Below are 19467 nucleotides of genomic sequence, written 5' to 3'. Positions count from 1 at the left end.
TCGAAAATTATTTTATTGAGCTTCGTAACCCACCTTCGTAACGTAACGTGTAATATTTTTTTTATTTTAAATTATAAAAAAAAGTACTTTGTATGGTCTAAAAATACGTTGTTTCTTTGGAAATAACAAATGTCGTAGAGCTATTGACTTTCCTATCTCTTTCCAAAGTTTGCAACCAATAAGTGACGAATGAAAAAATCGTAGTACTATGTAACGTCTGGGGGTCGCAGACGTACAATGTTGACAGACTCGTAAAAAGTAGGAGTGTTCTCGCCGAGTAGCGCAATAACTGAAATTTTACACTTCAGACAAATGTGTAGAAGGTGACCCGTTCAGCAGTAACCTCACCGCCCTTCACCATAAAACTATAGAGAAATCATTGATAGCGTACAAAAATAGCACCCAATCCAGTAAGAATGAAAACAATAAAAAGCCATTGAAAAACGTATTTTTATACTATATTTTTAAAACAATACTTTTGGCGTTTCTTTTAGTATTTTTAATTTGCTGTGTATTTGCATTCACAATCACAATTTCCCGGGAAAATATTGTAATACCTGATGGGTAAAGATCATTTTATTTTAGTAAATCAACTCAACAGTGAAAAGTCCTCTTTCGTAGTGTAATGGTTAGTGCGTTAGGCTACTATGCTAGATGCATTTTGACATTCGATATTTTTAAATTAAATGAAAAATTGCTTTCATGTATAAGTATGTATTTTATTTGCATAATATGATAATTTTTCAAGCAAGAACATAATCCCAACACAAAAAAGAAGACATAAACCGGCACCTCTACACATTACGTCGAAGTTAATATATAATAAGGTAGAATATGGCTTATCCAGTAAGTAATTGACGTGTAAAACCTGATTGATTTTTGTCCGCCTCCGTAGTGTGATGGTCAGCACGCTCGGCTACCGTTCTGGAGGTCCCGGGTTTGATTCCCAGGGAGGGTCAAATAAATATAAGTGATTTTTTTCACTCTGATATTTATTCAATATTACCCTGGACTGGTACCTGAAGCGGAGGGCTAATCACCTTTCCTTAATGTGTTAATGATCAAGATAACACTGCGTTTATATGATGCAGTGCCCTATGCACCATCGGGGTGCGGATATGGGTTTGAATGAAAAATAAAAAAAACCTGATTGAACCGAATTATTATCAGATTTATAATTCAGCACTGAGATCGCTTTCATAGTAAGTCGATATTCACATCATGGTATCCCTACTTTCACATTATTTGTCATTGAGTTGAGCTTTGATTTATCCCTTTTCCCCTTTTCCTCCCTCCCGTCCTTCTTCCAGGTATTTTTTTTACTAAATTACAAATATGTAATTCTATAACTGGAATAATACAAATGCCTTTTTCGTATTACTCATTAATATGAATAAATGTATGCAACTCTTTTGTTAAATTTCCAAATAAAAATAATAATATGTACATAATAAACCTGCCAATAAATAATAAAATATATATGCATTATCGATAAAATTTAGAAAGGTGTGTTGAGATGGTTTGGACATGTAGAGCGAATGAGTGAGGAAAGAACGGTAAAACAAATTTATGAGGCGAGTGTAATTGGAAAAAGAAGCAGAGGAAGACCGAGAAAAACATGGCACGATCAGGTATGCCAAATACTTGAAAGTGGTCAGGTTAGGAGTCGTAACAATCGGCGGGTATGTATGAGGAGAAGCATGAACGTGGAAGAGGCGAAGAATGTTTGGAAAGACAGAGTGGTGTGGCGTTCTATTCTCTCTGCCTACCCCTGCGGAGAAGCGGCGTGATGGTTAGTTAGTTTGTTATAAATAACAAACGAAACGTTAAAATAAACATGTTTTAACACTTTAAACGTAGGAGTATATACGTAGTCCCGATGTCATATGAAAAAATTAAAATAATATTCCCGCAAAGCGAGACTTAAGGGAGAAATAAAATTCAAATTTTATCACCAAGTGAGAAGTGGCTTGGCTTGGCTTCGGGTTCAAGAGTTAAAGTGCATATCGCTGGAAGACAATTACCCGTGAAACTCGACCCCGCCAGCAAAAGGTACATAGTGGCGAGCTGGAGAGGCCGATGAGAGCAAATTGAGTTCTCTCCAAATTCATCCAAGCTTAGCCCCTACGTTTAATCGGCAATATTATATTGAGATTCCTATGTAGAGGGACGATTGGGTGAAGAATATAAACTATATTATAACGTGACAACTGAATAAAATCCTCTCCGACTGCCGACAGCGAGCGATCAAGTTACAAAGTGAACAAGGATGAAAGAAAGTATACAAAATTGCTGTGGGAATTCGACCCATTTGGATGATGGTATAGAAAAATCGAAGGGGGGCATAGTAAACTCCTTCACATCTAGGGTGCAGTCGTTCGGAATCAACATGAACGTTCTTATTTTTAATTTTTTTAATGTAAAGTAAGTATGTACTTATTCAAGTTATGTACATATTGCAGAAGACACAATATCGGTAAGTGCGAGGTAAACAATCGTAAGTCATAAACGTAAAATGATCAGGTAAAACTTTTTTGAAAACTATTCGCCACTATTTATAATAGTAGAAAGTAAATTTAAAGTCATTGGGCATCACATTACTGTGTCGAATAATTTTATGAACAATCTTAAAACCATCCGCTATTTGTTTTTTTTTTAAATAGCTATTTGTATCTCCTAAACATTTAAGGTTTTGACTTATGTTTGTACCTATATTTACTGATATTTTAGGGCTTTAACGTGTAAGAAATCAAAATAATAAAAAAAATTATATTTTTAACGTCCAGATAAAATATAAAGCAGCTTTTGCAAATATTTAACAAAGCTTTTATATTTTTTTCATCCAACAAATAGCATGAAATTTAATAACCCTCCATTTTTGACCTCCCGTTTGCAGGTCTAATTATTTTTAAATATCGATTTTAGAGAGTTAAAAACATGATAATTTAATTGTACAGAATTCAATTTCCTACAAGGTTTATCGCAACCGGGTTGGAGTTCCGAAAAACTAAAGACTTAAATTACATCGCCTAATGTACAAGTAAAATTTCTTTATATAATTAAAGCAATTTGGAATTTACACAGCGCCTGGTGTAGAAGCGAGACCCGAAGTTCGCTCCAAGGAGCAAGGGTCGGAAGTCATCCCCTCACACTGGCCATGTGACCTCTGTGGCATATTAATAAATACATTACGGTACTTAACAACGAATAACAATCCCCTCAACCTATTGAGACGATATCAATGTTCCTCTTACTAGATTGAATTAAGTGAATCCCACGCGATATGTTAGGGCAAAAGTCACGTACCGGTATAAAATCATGCCCTCTTTGACCGCCAGACATACCATACATATATGAAACGATAAAAAACGATTCGATGTTTTTCTTTTATGATCACAAGTTTCCTTTTATATCATGAAAACAAATGTTTCAAAATAAGTATTTGAGTTTTTTTATATATTAAAACAAAGTTTATCATAATACTACAATGTGGAACATAATGCATAAAAAACACTTAATATAAGTAAATAACTAGATACAAAGTACATATCTCAAAATGTTCAGTTAATGTTTTTTATTTTATTTTAAGAAAAACTCTTGTATATAAAAACCGCCTTGTACTTCGCAAACGTACCGATATAAAGTCTTCGTAATGATGAACACCATTGCTAAATTTCACTAGTCGTATATTTCGAGTAAAAGCAAGGGACGATATCCGAGAGGGGTGGTGTGCGATTTTAACCAATTATTTTACCCAAAAAACGACATAAGTATTATTAACTCACTTTTGCGAAAAACGCTGCGCTACAAATTAGTTTCAAAATTTACTTAAATAAATATATTCATATTAACTTTATACCAAAATTATACGGAACAAGTAAACTCAAAGATCAATGTCCCAGAATATCGGAGGTACATTGCAAAAACAATCCAGATTGTCCATTTATTTATTTTTTACTAGAAAAATCGACAACGAAAACATGGTCAACAATTATTTGTCGACGGTGAACTAGAGATTGAAATCCAGGACGGGAAAGAAACATGAGATGTATGAACGTCGAAATAAATACTGCTCCTCCCCCGTGACCCCCAAAACGGTAATCGCAATTGTGAAAAATATCGCGTGCATTAGGGACGTGAAAAGTATTTCGGTACCCCTTATCTCAATCGTGTTATTATAAATCAATCGGTTCCCGGATTGAATTGTCGAAAGTGTCACAGTCCGCGGGAGATGTGTCGGCGGAGTGTGTGTGACGGCTTCGATGCCCCGTTTAGCACCCCATTAGTCCCGTCCCGCCTTCGCTTTCGAGCGCCCCGCACAGAGCTCCCGTATCGCCATCAGCGCAGACACCCTTCGGGTCAAGCGCTGCTGGAGATTCGAAACCTTAAAAGAAATGAGAATTCCGGAAAATCGGTTCGATAGATTGAATAAGCTTATTCCCGAAATTGTAGTTTAAACGGAGCGAACGGGTTTCGGATTCGAATATTCGCCCCAAACGCTCTCCCCGTAATATTCCTGACCCTCTTGCGAAAAAGAAAATTGGACGCGTGAAAAATGTAACTCTTTAATGAAAGTGAAATGTGAGCACGGCGCAAAGCCTTAATAAAAAATAACGATCCTGTCTGGCGAGTACTGATAACTGGGTGGAAATAATAAATAAACTGGGAGGGCATTGTTTCTCAGAAAAAAAGGAACTCGTAAACTGACAAATTTAACGCTTTCCTATTAATCATACGCTGGCACTAAAACGTCACAACCTAACGCTAAGTGTTATGTTGGTACTTATCTTCTGGTACTTATTACGTATATGTATGCGGACTATTATTATTATTTTATAAGAAATGTTTTTCTGTTCTAATATTTGATCATCTCGAATAATTTTAACATAAATTATGTAAACAAAAAAATTATAGCAAACGGGGTATTTTTTAGGGCGTTAACAACATTTTAACATGTCCAAATTTTTGTACGCAAATACCGGATTTAACCCCCGAGCGATTGTTCTGCAAATACCGAGACATCCATACTCCCTTCTCAAAAGAAAAGTTCTTTGACTATGTTGAAACATCTATTAAATTAAAATAAAAACTGGATACAAATTTCTCTGGAGTATAAAACCAGTGATTGTGTAATAAAAATAAATTTTGGAAAAACAATGAAAAACTGACGTTTCCTTATAGGTGAAATAATTTGTCTGTCGATAGAAGTTTCTACTCTGTTTTCCATTATTCGTATTATAGCAAAGTAATGCATAGGGCAACATAGGGACTTGGCGTTTACTCGATGGTTTATCATTGGAAAGCACTGTGATTTATCCTGCGCTCTAGATTTTTTAATAAAGGAGAAGATCATATTTGATGTGATGCAAGCGAAAAAGCTCATTGGGAAGGACACAACTATTAAATGGGATTGGAAATGAAGAAATAATTGTAGGTAGGAAAGACAACCAGGAATTCTCCATTTACTTCACACGAAATTTCACAGACGGTGGCAGTGACCTCGTATACGTAACGATTTTTGTCACAAGGAAAAATACTCACCTAAAAAATGAAGTTAAATATAGATCCACTATAGAAAAAATGTTTGATCATGAAAAAAGGGTAAACGTTACTCGTCGTAAAAAAAATATCACTTAAGCCAGTCGATAACACGTCGTAAGCCCTTTATGCCATCGATAATACATAAAAAAAATATTCGTCTTTAAATACTATATGAAAAAAAATTGTTACACTTTCAGTTAACTTTTAATTACAAGTAAGTAGTTACTCTGATAAAAGCATAAAACTTTGCAATTTTCAAATGCCCATATCGCAAATGAACTTCTGTGTTTATTTGTTACCAATAATCAATAAAAATAAAATGCGAGTTTATTTAATTACGTAGAGAAGAGAAATACGAGAAGAGAAGAAAGATACGAGTGATTCCGTGAAACAATAATGTGCTGCATTTCCCCATTCAAGTACAGAATTAGAGATACTGCAGTCGAGCTTTTCGGTCAAAAAAAGAAAACTTCAGACATCAGACTACCCCCCCTCCCTGGTACTTGATACCCTGAAACTTTGCCTGCGGGAAGTTGGCAAGTATGTAGTTCTAATATAAAAGTACCAGCCGATACCCCCTCGACTCACTTCGCTAAAATATTCCCTTAGTAAGAAAATTCTCATGCACGTACCCGCAGAATTAAGTAGAAAAATCTAAAATTTTGTAATATCTTATATTATTACTCGTGTATGAATATGTGTATCACACGTATGAACGAATCACATTCTTTACGAGTAGAAAAACGGTCGTAAAAATTATTACTGCTTATATTTATTAAGCAATACAAATAAAAGAGTTTCTGCTCAATAAAAAAGCTTCTCATCTGACCAATAGAACAATGTTTCAAAATTGGATCATATATATAGAGCTTCCAAGAATTTGAGTAGTGTGGTTGACAATCATGGGTGAAATTGTTGAATGTTACACGTGTTTAAAGTGATCACTTAACCAAGCCCTTGACGGTCGTAAGCCATAAATGCCCAAAATTCCATATTTTTCTTCGTCTATGTTTAGATGACAAAAAATATTTGAAGTCATTTTGTTGATAACCCTTTAATAACGAATATTTAGTTAACACGGTAAGATCTCAAGGAACGACGCTGAGAGCAGCTACCGCTGCGAGGAGCGAAGGATAGTTCCATGAAGAATCTTTACAGGATCGAGTCGACCTTTTGATGGCGTAAATGATGACGTCATCTCGCAGTGGCGGGGAGGAATAAATAATAGGGTCGGGACACCTGTAGCCCGAGGTGACAACACACAGCGCGACCCCTCACCTCCCTCGCCCCGCCCCCCCTCACCTGGACAAACAGTGCCCGCTCTGTCTTAGTTAACGGGCCTCGTGTATTCTCCCCGTTCGCTAACTTTCCGCGATAAAAAGGTCTAGATGGACAAATGTTCGGCAAAACCCCAAATTAAAATACAACGCCGTTTTTGAACTCTTCTTTGTCATTGTAATGTCATGGGTTCTTGCTTCGTTGCTATGGATATCATCGATACGAAATGTATTTTCATAAAAATATTTTTTTAAATCGCGTGTTTTTTTGCATACTTATACATATCGAAGTCATACAGGAGAAAGTGACCAAATGCATTTTTTACAAAAACGTGATCATTGACTATTTGATATGTTACTTCCTTAATATTGCCCTGAAAAACATCCCTAAGGAATTTAAACTTGGAAGTATAATATATTGACTTGTTAAAAATGACTAACTGCATTGCTGTTTATTTTCTTGCCAAGCAAAAGTGACTTAAATGGCCCCTCCTGAACATTTTACTTTTTGTTAGTTGGCCACGTTCTCCTGTACGACTACGATATATTATAGGTGCTTGCATTTCCGGCTCCGTAGTGTAATGGTCAGCACTCTCGGCTACCGTTCTGGAGGTCCCGGGTTCGATTCCCAGGGAGGGATCAAATAAATATAAGTTTTTTTTTCACTCTAATATATTACCCTGGACTGGTACCTGAAACGGAGGGCTGATCACCTTTCTTTCATGTTTTAAGGATCAAGATAACACTGCGTTTAGATGATCCAGTGCCCTATGCACCATTGAGGTGCGGATAAGGGTTTGAAGAAAAATATTATAAGTGCTTGCATGTAGAAACCAGGAATTTATGCGAAATAAGGCACTGAGTCCGAATAATTCGGGGTAATATTGATAGCAACTAATATTATAGTCAACAATTAAATGATAAATAATTAAAATGTTACTTTGTTTTAAAATCACTTTAAATATTTTATTATAACTTAATAATAATGTCTACCGGTTTCGAAGCTAACAGCTTCTTCATCAATAAGTGGCTTGATATTTGTTTTAAAAACATTTTATTCTATTTTTAAACTTAAAAAACGTTCTCCTGAAAAATCAAGTTTTTTTATATATGACTACACCACATGTATATATATTTTATTTTAATGACCTGGTGATGGAATGATTATTTCAAAACCGGTAGTCACGAATAAGTGTTTATAAAAGTGGTATTACACAAAGTGAACGATGAATAATAAGGAAAGTGTAAACAAAAACAACATAAATGTAATCAATATCAGAGCAGCAACAGCTTCCAAGTGGTAGATTGTTAAGCATTGAGTAGCTCGCTGTGTCACAGCCACCGTGAAGCCATCCGGGAAGCAGAAAACGTATCGAGGTGAACAAAGCGAGTACAGTGACAGCTTTAAAAGTGGACTATCCCCTCACAATGGGGGAACAAATATCTGCTACTCGGGCCATTGTTTCCGCTTTCTCCCGACGAATGGAACAGCTGGTAAAGGATTCCAGAGAGACAGCGGATAAACTCGGCACAAAAACCAGAATCATGCACTTTCCGCAACGCTTTCAGACGCGGCAAAAAGACGAAACGTTTCGAATACTTGAATTTTCTTTCTCAAAGAACCTGAGCGTTCGTAGGGTTTTGTAAGCTAACAATATATTTTATTTAGTTCCAGCAAGAATGCACTTGCTTACAAAGAAAATTTAAGCATTCTTTATGTTTATTTATAAAAATACGTATCATGAGTTATTTATATCAATATTTTTATTGACTGTATTTTACATTGAGTGTATTTTACAGGGCTTACGACCTTTTATTGGCTGGTTCAAATAATCACTTGATAAAGTGTGTAATATTCATCATTCTACCCATGATTGAGAACCACATGAGTCAAATTTCGGAAGATATATTTACAGGTATGCTTCTTCTTCTTCTTCTTCTTCTTCTTCTTCTTCTTCTTCTTATTATTATTATAGGCCTTGCGGCCTGTTTTTACAGGTATGCGTCAATTGAAAACGTCTTTCGAAATTTGTGAAATTCTTTATGAATTTTATTTGACCAGCAACCTACTAACATCATCCTGATGATGTCAGTTACGACGAAACCCGGTTGCTGGTCAAATAAAATTAATTTCTTGAATGTTTTTTGCAGATACTTTGTGGCACATTTTATAAACTTTATAAAATAAAATAAAAACTTTGTTTTAACCACTTTTTATTGGTACACTTTTTCCAACCGGTTTCAACAAGAACCTTGTCATCATCACGGTTTATGTATCAGGGTTTATATTCGTAAGGAAAGGGTTATTATCTATAACCTAACTATGAGTATTTCAATGTTTTAGAATTAGTACATAAACTCTGATGATGACAAGGTTCTTGTTGAAATCGGTTGGAAAAACAAAGTTGATATATTTTGTAAAGTTTAAATAAAATTCATGTGTATTTTTATTTATTATTTTTTTTTTTAATCTTTCGTATTTTTTTAACTTTGCCCACTCGTTTCACCTGAAACGCTAATATAACAATACGCAATGGTAAGTGGACTGTACTATATGTGAATGTTTTTCGTAACCAAATATTAATGAGTGATCCGTTACATTTTTTTCACCTGTAACATCTGATCCAGTACTAACAGCCATGATCTAAGGATGACTGGCAGTTCTCCGTTCCCTACGATTGTTTGCAATTAAACCGTTGCGGAAGAGGCGTGAATGGGCCTAGAGGGACTGTACAATACCAACATTGAAATATTAAACGGTATTTTCAATCCACATTCACGTTCAAAAATTGAAACCACGTTATGTGAGCAATTTATATAACACTTAAAATAAAATGAAACCACGTTTTCGATCTGGAATTATGTAACATAATGTTACTTACTTCGTATAATTTAAATGTGTAAAAAAAACAATATACATTACTTTACTACTACTACACAGTGAATCACTTTGTAGGCATATCTACATTAGGTGTCATCGTTGTGAACTTTCGAAACTAGTGATTGAAAGTTACTAGGTCTTACCTTTTGTATTTCAAAAAAATATTTATTACTTAGACGATTATTTTAATGTTAATATTAAATATGATTAACATTAAAATAATCGTCTTTAAATTCCAAATAATTTTTGAAAACTTAGTAAATGTAGGTATATTTCTTATTGGTAAATCCTGTTTGGTACATGATTTACATTACTTTTTATCTGATAACATGTTTGAAAATTTTGCATCATTCAATTGGCATATGGTATGTATCAATAAAAGTGTAAATGTTCGATTGTTTAAAAAAAAATGTCGAAAAAGTCATTCACTGATTACATTGACTTTTTTACACAAAGTTGTATTTGAACACGTGCCTGTTTTCAGACTGAACCACAGCAACGTATGGTCGGATACAGCTGGTTATTTTTAATTAACAGCTGTAAATATTAAATTATAAATTCATATATTATTAATTTATAATTAATGAATAATTACCTAATCTACAGTCATTTTTAAAGTTATTTAAAATATGTTTCTCATAATTTTATTTTTGATGTATATTATAATATTATTTTTTGACATCTCATCAAAGATGAAGAAGAAAATGGAAGTCTGGGCATTTACGGGGCTGACGACCGTAATAGGCTGGTTTAAGTGATCACTTTACACACATGTAACATTCACCAATTCTACCCATTACTGACAACCACACTACTCAAATTCTTGGAAGTTCTATGTATATATGAACCAATTTAGAAACCTTGTTCTTGAATCACTACAACTTCACTAGAGACATCTATTGGTGAGATGTAAAGAAGCTTTTTACTAAGCAGAAACTCTTATATTAGTATGTGAGGTCCGAATCCTGGATTATAATCACACACATGAGAAACGCCAGAGAATAACATTTTAATTTTTATTATTAAGCTTATAATTTGACCAGATAATTTATTTACAACATTTTCCAGACTTCCATATTCTTCTTCATCTTTGGTGAGATGTCAATAAATAATATGAAAATAACTCCTGTAATTGGAGATAATCCAGATTTTGTGAACAAGTATTTGGACACACTCAAAATGTTGTATATATATATATTATAATAAATACCCATATTTTTTAATAAATATGTTTAAGTATACAAGAAGACTTTTGTCGCTTTTTTCCATATGGCAATAATCTTATAAAGTCATTCTTAAGTAGCGTAAGTTAATTTTATTTTCAATCTTGTTTTTGCGTTTTTTTTTCTATTGTAGCTATATATCTGATGTTACATTTGAGACCCTTTTGATAAAAAAATGTTTTAAATTTTAGTGTGAAGCGTGACACACCCTCATACATGTACGTCCTTAGTTTGAATACGTTTAGCACGTACCACAAAGTTTTTTCACAAAAAGACGGGCTTTACATTAAGCTTTGAATTAAGCCCGGTTGATTAATATCACACGACCCAACTTTTTTATGAGATAAAGAAGACACATTTTATCAGCGATAAATTAAGTTAACGCTACGGACACGTCAAAAGCTTAATCCGTTTTTTTCGCCTATTTTTAAATCCAATACATAATATTAAATTGATAGATCTATACTTAAAAACGTAAAAAAGCTTAAAAAATCGGAGAGTAATGATTTTGCTACTATTTTTAGATTGGAGTTTCATTTATTATTTACCTTAAATCATTTTAATTTATTTAAATTCTTCCTTTCCCAGAAAATAAATATAAGGGTATAGATAGCTACATAAGGATCGTCAGTCCATTTGATCTTCACATTCGTTTGAAAATGTCAAAACTAGGCGAAACAATCGTCACAATATTTTTTTATGTGTTTTCGTTAATAAAATACAACTTAGTAGACTCAAAAAATCTGTGTTTGATTTAAAAATTAATATTTAAATGAAATACAATATATTGTAGGATGGCAAGGTAAATTTATACAGTCAATAAAAATCTTTACAGCTGTTTAATATTCAAAACTCTATAAAGCTAACGGCCGTAACTAATTTTACGTCTCGTAATTTGACGTGTTATGAACACCTCTTTATGTTAGATTTTTACAAATAAAACAAAAAAGGTTAAACATATTTAAAGCTGTATCAAATCATAACCAACACGAATAGAAATTACGATAAGCAGTAATATTTGTTTATTGTAACTGCAGACAGTTGATAGAATTCCATATTGAATTGTTGGGTAATATATCCAAAATAAACCACGATTTTTTGGATTGAAAAAATGTAGAATTTAATCCAAAAAACCGTGTTTTATTTTGGATATATTACCCAACAAGTAATGTTTGTATTTAAAAAAATTAAATGTTTATTTGTTCAAAATCTTAAATCTCCTACACTGATTCACTGATCGGTTTAAATTTTCTACACAACGTTGCATCTGTTGCATTCGAATACGCGCGTGTTTTTCCTAGGTCGTTTTAGGTAAAAATAGTTTTTTTTACTAAACATTTTTTGACCGCTTTGGCAGTCATTTGTTAAACGTAAAACCAACAAAAGCAATGCTAAACATTGCTCATAGGGGACAGCATGTTTTTTTGACACTGCTGTCACTTCTTCACGCTTCTTTTGTGATGTCCTTCAGCTCATCAGGTTTCAGAACTCCTTAGTTTACATACGATCACTGTTTTTCTCCACCTACCCTATTCCGCCTGATTTCGCTCCTTCTGACTTCTTCATATTTTCCAAATACAAAAGACATTTAAAAGGAAGTCGATTTGAGACGATTGCCAAGATTAGGGTTAATGTGACGAAGGAGCTACAGGACATTACGAAAGAAGCGTCCCAGGACTGATTTCAAAAGTGGAAACACCGTTGGGATAATAAGTGTGTCCGTTGGAGAGATGAATACTTTGAAGGTGACCCAGACATGTAATTTCTAAATAAAGTACTTTTGTTTTTTTTACATCTCACCAATAGATGTCTCTAGTGATGTTCTAGTGATTCAAGAACAAGGTTTCTAAATTGGTTCATATATATAGAACTTCCAAGAATTTGAGTAGTGTGGTTGTCAATAATGGGTAGAATTGGTGAATGTTACACGTGTGTAAAGTTATCACTTAAACTAGCCTATGACGGTCGTCAGCCCCGTAAATGCCCAGACTTCCATATTCTTCTTCATCTTTGATGAGATGTCAAAAAATAATTAGAAAATAACTCCTGTAATTGGAGATAATTCAGATTTTGTGAACAAGTATTTGGACACACTCAAAATTTTGTAAAGTACTTTTGTTTTATGACGTCAATCTACGCATTAATTGAACAGTTCAAGTAGATGAAAACGAATATGAACGTCTAACTCCTAAGTGGAAAACCCAGATTTGTGAATAAGTATTTGACACACTACAACGATGAGATATGTACCCCTTTATCTTAGGGAATGTTATAAGGGGTTAATATTTTCAACTGTATTTTTACATTTTAACTAAAGAAAATTACTGAAATGAGTCATTTGAAATTAAAATACAATTCAAAAACATTCAACCCATTTACAACTTCCTCTACAATAACGCGGTACCTATCTCAACGTTACGGGGGGGTTAACGGTATATATTGTATTTATTCGGTTTGAAAAATCTTGAAATCTGACCCTTTATTATTTTTTCTTCACATCTCCAGGTCCGTTATGTAAGCTCGAGAGGATCTCGGATAGGTCTCGGCCACTTCTCAGATGTCATCGGCGAGTGGATCGATCCGACTCGCGGGAGTTGACCTCCGGCCCGGTACTTGCGAGTAACCTTCCTACCCTCCAGCCGGAGTGACCCTTCTGCGCTGCTCTCGATGATATTATTCAAATTTCACCCCCTCAGAGAAAATAATGTAAAGTGGCTGGAAGAAGACAAAGAGCTCCCTATGCTAAATAGGCTGCCCGTAAAATGGACGAGAAAATAGTTTCAAACCGTTTTAATTATAATGAACTTGTATTTACGATCAAAAGGTCAATTGAAATGAACAATCAATCATTGAACATGTTCGAAAAACGCTTTCTTTCGACACAGGTTTATTTTAGTTTATTTTACATTCCTTTTCCTTTTCCTACCTGCAAATTCTATTTTTTACAACATACCCTTATCCTTTTACTCCCTTCCTCACACACACACACTCCCACTCTTCTTGTTTTATTTTTTTTTATTTCTTAATGTTTTAATACTTATTATAACAAAATCGAAGGCAATGGAGGGTTGTGGAATTGTTTAATTGGCTTTATTTTTATTAATGTAACTATTTTTATTATATACCATTTTAAATGTAAAGCTGTACAATTCCCGAACAAATAAAATAAATCAAATAAAATAAACTATTTTAAAAGGATCTAGGGGTTTTTATGTATCAATCAATCTTTAACTTCTTCAAAGTTCGATTTCGTAGGGGGGTCAAAATACGGGTTATTTTAACTGTCATATTTATTTAATATCACCCTAGACTGGTACAAGAAACGCAGGATAACGTAACGATTAAAATAACTAGATAATAATACAAATGTTCCTTTTCTAATTAAAATTTTACTTGGTACTAAGTAAAACTAAAATCTGAAGTAAAAATAAAAAATAAATAAATATTACCACAAAGTGACAGCCGAATCAAGTAATGAAAAAAATATTTATCTTATCACGTTTTTCCAAATAACTCGTGTTAAGGTACTGAACTGTAAAAAAAAATTTTTACATACATATTTAGTTTTTTTTTTAATTTCAAATATGCGATGATTCGTAATGCTATTTATGTTTTATTTTTTTAAAACATACAATTTTGGTTTTGTACGGCGGTACAATTTTCTATCTGTATGCAAATCACCCTATTCGTATTCAAAGTTTTAACGTTAAGATGTGAAACACAAGCATGGTAATCTCTCCCGATAACACAATTAATCTCGGTATTCACAGATCCATCGCGGTGAATGTGATCGGGAAACTTGGCCCAACTATGTGGCGTGGCGGGGGGTACGTGAAGGGGGGGGGTGTCAGTTCCACGGGGGGGGGAGGGTGGTTCGCAGCATCAAACTTTGGGGAAAGTTTTAATTGCGCCCTCTATACCAAATGCACTGCCGGAAAGTGGAAATGAAAGATCGTTACTCAAAACACATTTATTGCAACAGGGTGGCAGCATTCGATTGGATTATCTATTTCCTTATAATTCTTCTTCTTCTTCTTTATCAAGGACTATGTCCTGTTATTCTCCGGTCCGCTCCTGGGAGGTGGAAGACCAGCTGTCTCTCCATCGATTAGGCTTCATTTTTGGAATTTATTATATTAACAATAATAAGTCCAAAATTTGTACACTTCTACTGTTCGTATCTTGTCAGGTCCTCCTGACGTCGAATACCACTTGAGAGTAATTGTCCTTGTCTTGGGCAGCTCTAAACAGCACCTCGACGCACCTCGACGGTCCTGATCCCTATCCAATCTCGTATTTAACGGAGCCAGGAGATTTGTCTTCTGCCCACACCTCGTCGAATAGTTTTTTTTCTCCATTTATTAGCCAAATATACATATACATATAAATACATTCGTTAATAAATTGATAAACATAATTAATATCTTTTTTTACATAGACCCACTAAGCCACCTTAAGGTAGGGACTCACCGGACCATTTCGTCGTAACGTAACATTTGCGGCGAGCATCCGAACATCGGATGGAGTACTCGGAACGATCTCGGCTCGCTGTACTGACTATACCAATGCTCGCAACGTAACGTGTTACGTTACGACGAAATGACTGGTCAGTCCCCACCTTAATGTTCTGATAAATTACGTCCATTATTAATTAACCTCCAAATGTCCATAGAAAACCTCAATCCATCAAATGAATGCAAATAATAAAATAATGTTACATTTTTATACATGAGTCATGTCATTAAGTTATTTTTACAGACTTTTTTATATTTAAAATATTCGTATAACGTCAATGTCGTAAACCCTGCCCTGAATTCCATAATTTTTTTCATGTTTGTTGAGATGTCGAAAAATAATGTTTATATTTGTATCTAGGTAGGTACATATATAAACTCAAGTGAAACCAAATCCTGCTACGGAAAAAATTGTCGATAACCTCGTCATGGATTGTAAAAATATTCATATTAATTCATTAAAAAAATGGCTCCAAACTCGAGGATGGTGGAGATTCCGGTTGAGCGGACACAAAGTACCGGATGGTCGGAATCGGTTACGATGGAAAGGCAGAAGAGCCGGGGAAGGAAGGACGAGGGTGCAGATATTGGAATAATAGGATAGCGAGTGGTGAGTTAGTGACCAGCAAGGTAGTTTGCGCCTACCTGAGCTCAGTGTCCGTGATGGCGGCGAACACGGGCTGCCAGCGGTCGGACTCCTCGGAACTCTCGGAACTTGCTGAGAGACTCGTCTGAAAAAACGAAACATAACACGATTAGAATATTGATTATAATGCAAGTACCTGGTAATTACAAATTAATTTTCAGCAATTACACCGAAAATATCTCTCTATCCCGCTTATTTGGGCCTAAACTATCTCTTCCAACTTATCTTCACATAATTGAACAATATTAGACGAAACTATATTTTTCCGTCTATTGCATTGTATCATTCATCCTAAACCATACTGTACTATTCTGAAACTGTATTTTACTATCATTCACCCTAACAGACACTATATTCCTCAAATATACTATCGTTACCGGTCTTTACCGCTTAACCGAAACTATCTCTAGCTAAAAACCTCATCAAGAACCATAATTCCCATCCATCACACTCCCATTTACCTGAACCGAAACAATAATATATTCCTCGATTATACTCGTGAAAACCGGTCTATATTACTTATATAAAATAATATCTAACCTAAAACTTAAGCAAAAACTATCATTTCCGTCTATCACACTGGTATCCGCCCGAAGAAAAACTATTTCTCTCCGATTATACTTGTGCTATCGGTCTCTATTTTTCAAAATAATCTAGAACCAAAAAACTAAGCGAAAACTATTATTCCCGTCTATCGCAAAGCCATCCACCCCTAAAAGTATCACCCTCCGATTGAACTCGTATTACCGGTATCTAGCTGCTTAGCCAAAACTATCTCCAACCAAAAAAACCTAGCGGAATCTATCATTCCCATCTATTACACTGGCGTCCGTCCGAACTAAAACTATCTCACTCCGATTATACTCGTATTACCGATGTCTACTGCTTAGCCAAAACTATCTCCAACCAAAAAACTTTGCGAAAACTATTATTCCTGCCTATCACACTGGCATCCGCCCGAACTAAAACTGTCTCCCTTCGATTTTACTCGCATTACCGGTCTCTAATGCTTAGCCGAAACTACCTCCAACAAAAAAAAAATAGCGGAAACTATCATTCCCAACTACAACACTGCCATTCACCCGAACTGAAACTATTCCCCCCCGATTCTACTCTTATAACTTATCTTTACTTAACCGAACCATCTCTCCCTCGACTTTATATCGATATCTCACTGGTAAAATCTACTTAGGGTGATTTACATTTTAAGTATTATTAAAATCAAACAATGTACGTACGACCAAATGAAATAGTCTAACAGATACGACATAAGTTTATTATCGAATTCCCTTAAGTGCATGTTATGGCAGAATTCCTGTAACAAGTTACGGTTCGCAAATGATGCAAATCCTCGGATGATCGTCGTTCAGTCGCAATACGAAACGTGCTGATTATATTTTCCGCGACTTCCGCAAATGCCTAGAGAAACCGAAACCCGAGCGCGACTCATTTTCACCAGGGAGGGGATTTGAAAAATGAAGAAAAATGCTTATCCGTGTTTTGTGGACGCGCTGCGGAAAAATTCCACTTCAAACAGTTCTGGTAGAAAACATCAATTTAAATGGCACAAAATGAAACGGTACGGTTTCGAACATCAATATAAAAAAGACGGGAGTATTTCCCAGGACGCTTTTTCAGGGGTGGCTTTTGCGGCTCCTGGCGTATGAATACGGATAAAGGATAATAAGGCGTAGGCTCACAGGGGCTATTTGGATTTACAGTCAATTTTTACGCTCTGTGAAGCACCGTTTTTGCGCAAGTTTCTAAAGAAAACACACTATCGGGCAATGGATGTCTTATGAGGGAGCGAATGTTCCCAAAACGCTCCCAATTTACGGAATACTATCAAATAGGAATCATTTTAAAGGGGATATGGTTGAACACCGCACTATACATGTAAATATGAACGTTGATTTTAACGGTCAGTGTTAAAAAATATTACAATATTTTTTACTTCACCAGTGAAACCTAATTATTTCCTTCTCCCGATGTTTCTCTTCCGACATGAAGATGGCCCGTGTAATGGCACCCGAAACGTCGGAAGGAGAAAATATATGTATAATAGACGAAATAATCCTAAAAATATTTTCTCTAACCGAAATATAAATTCAACGCAGTCTAAAAATATCATTTTATCTTCCAACCCTTATCCGCACCTAATGGTGCATAGGGCTTTATTTTTTACTGACACAGTGTTATCTTGATTGTTGCTTACATAAAGGCAAGGTGATCAATCCTTCGCGGCAGGTACCAGACCAGGGAATTATTAAAATAAATATTGGAGTGAAAAGTCACAAATATTTCTTTTGACACCCCCTACTTGGGAATAGAACTCGAGGCCTCTTGCTCGGTAGCTTAACACAAATGTAATGGATCAATGACAAAATGGTTAGTCGAGTTGAAGAAACATTGCATCTTTGAAAAGCATTTCTTTTAAAATAACGGCTGGCAATAAATTTGAAAAGTAAATAATCCTCTTTTATTAAATGTTTCAGCGGCATGTCGCGACGGATACGTAGGAAAATGGTTAGTACGTATTTTTACGTACCTTATGTGTTTCCTTGAGAGAAAGCTTTTTTTAAATGATCACGTTTTTCCATTGAAACCCTGACATGCAAGGACAAGTCGCATTTTCCTGAGTGTAAAACCATGTAATAAATTTGACGCCCGGACGCGACGTAATAAATAGGATATATAATTTTTCATTATTTTATGTGACGTAAAACGTTCGTGTTTCTCAATTTTCGCTCATTTTATTCATTTCCTGAAAAATACAAGCACATTTCCGTTTGCTGAAATTGGTAGATAATTACATTTGAAGCGGCGAAAAAAACTCGATAAATCGTGAAACGAACTCTGAAGTTGGTGAAAATATTGATGTATTTCGAAAATTCGTAAAGCTTCTAAGCTTTTCCTTTATTGCGATAAAAGACTGTCCTATGCTATTCACGATCAATGAGATGATACGCATGACTTATCAAGCGTTTTCTAAGTAGTTTTATTCGCACAATAGCATATTGTATGGGCCTATTCACATTATAGCTATTTCATTTCGTTTTTCATTTTGATCAAAACTCGAAAAAGCTTAATGCCAAGTATAGTGTACGCGTATATATAATTTGCACGGTAATATTCTATTTCAAACCAAGTATTTTTATCCGTAAATGGTTCTTCTAGTCTCCAAACAGAAGAAAAAATACATTTCTATAACATTAGTGATTTTTTTGTTGCTTTTATTTTGTGAAACAATGAATAAACTTACATTATTTATTGATTCGGCATTAATTTTGTGGAATGACATGCTGATTCTTTTTTTTTCCCGGCTTAATGAGTTTTATTTATATATACGACTAGTTTCGAAAACTTACAGATGTTTTCATCTTCT

The 19467-nt window shown here is 34.7% G+C and overlaps 1 protein-coding gene across 1 annotated transcript in view; it reads right to left on the bottom strand.

The window, feature by feature from the left end:
* The window catches only part of LOC148303179 (beta-1-syntrophin-like), a 72815-nt gene that overhangs the window by 19473 nt on the left and 33875 nt on the right, over positions 1-19467 (bottom strand). Inside the window, exon 4 of the mRNA XM_088270401.1 lies at positions 16082-16167. Within this exon, the coding sequence (XP_088126527.1) occupies positions 16082-16167 (86 nt within the window). The remainder of the gene's footprint in view (positions 1-16081; positions 16168-19467) is intronic.

This window comes from Brachycentrus maculatus, unplaced genomic scaffold (assembly GCF_059751285.1).
Source record: "Brachycentrus maculatus isolate JH-2025_06_01 unplaced genomic scaffold, ASM5975128v1 h1tg000382l, whole genome shotgun sequence".
Taxonomy (NCBI): Eukaryota; Metazoa; Arthropoda; class Insecta; order Trichoptera; family Brachycentridae; genus Brachycentrus; species Brachycentrus maculatus.
This window is presented reverse-complemented; position numbering and strand designations above follow the sequence as displayed.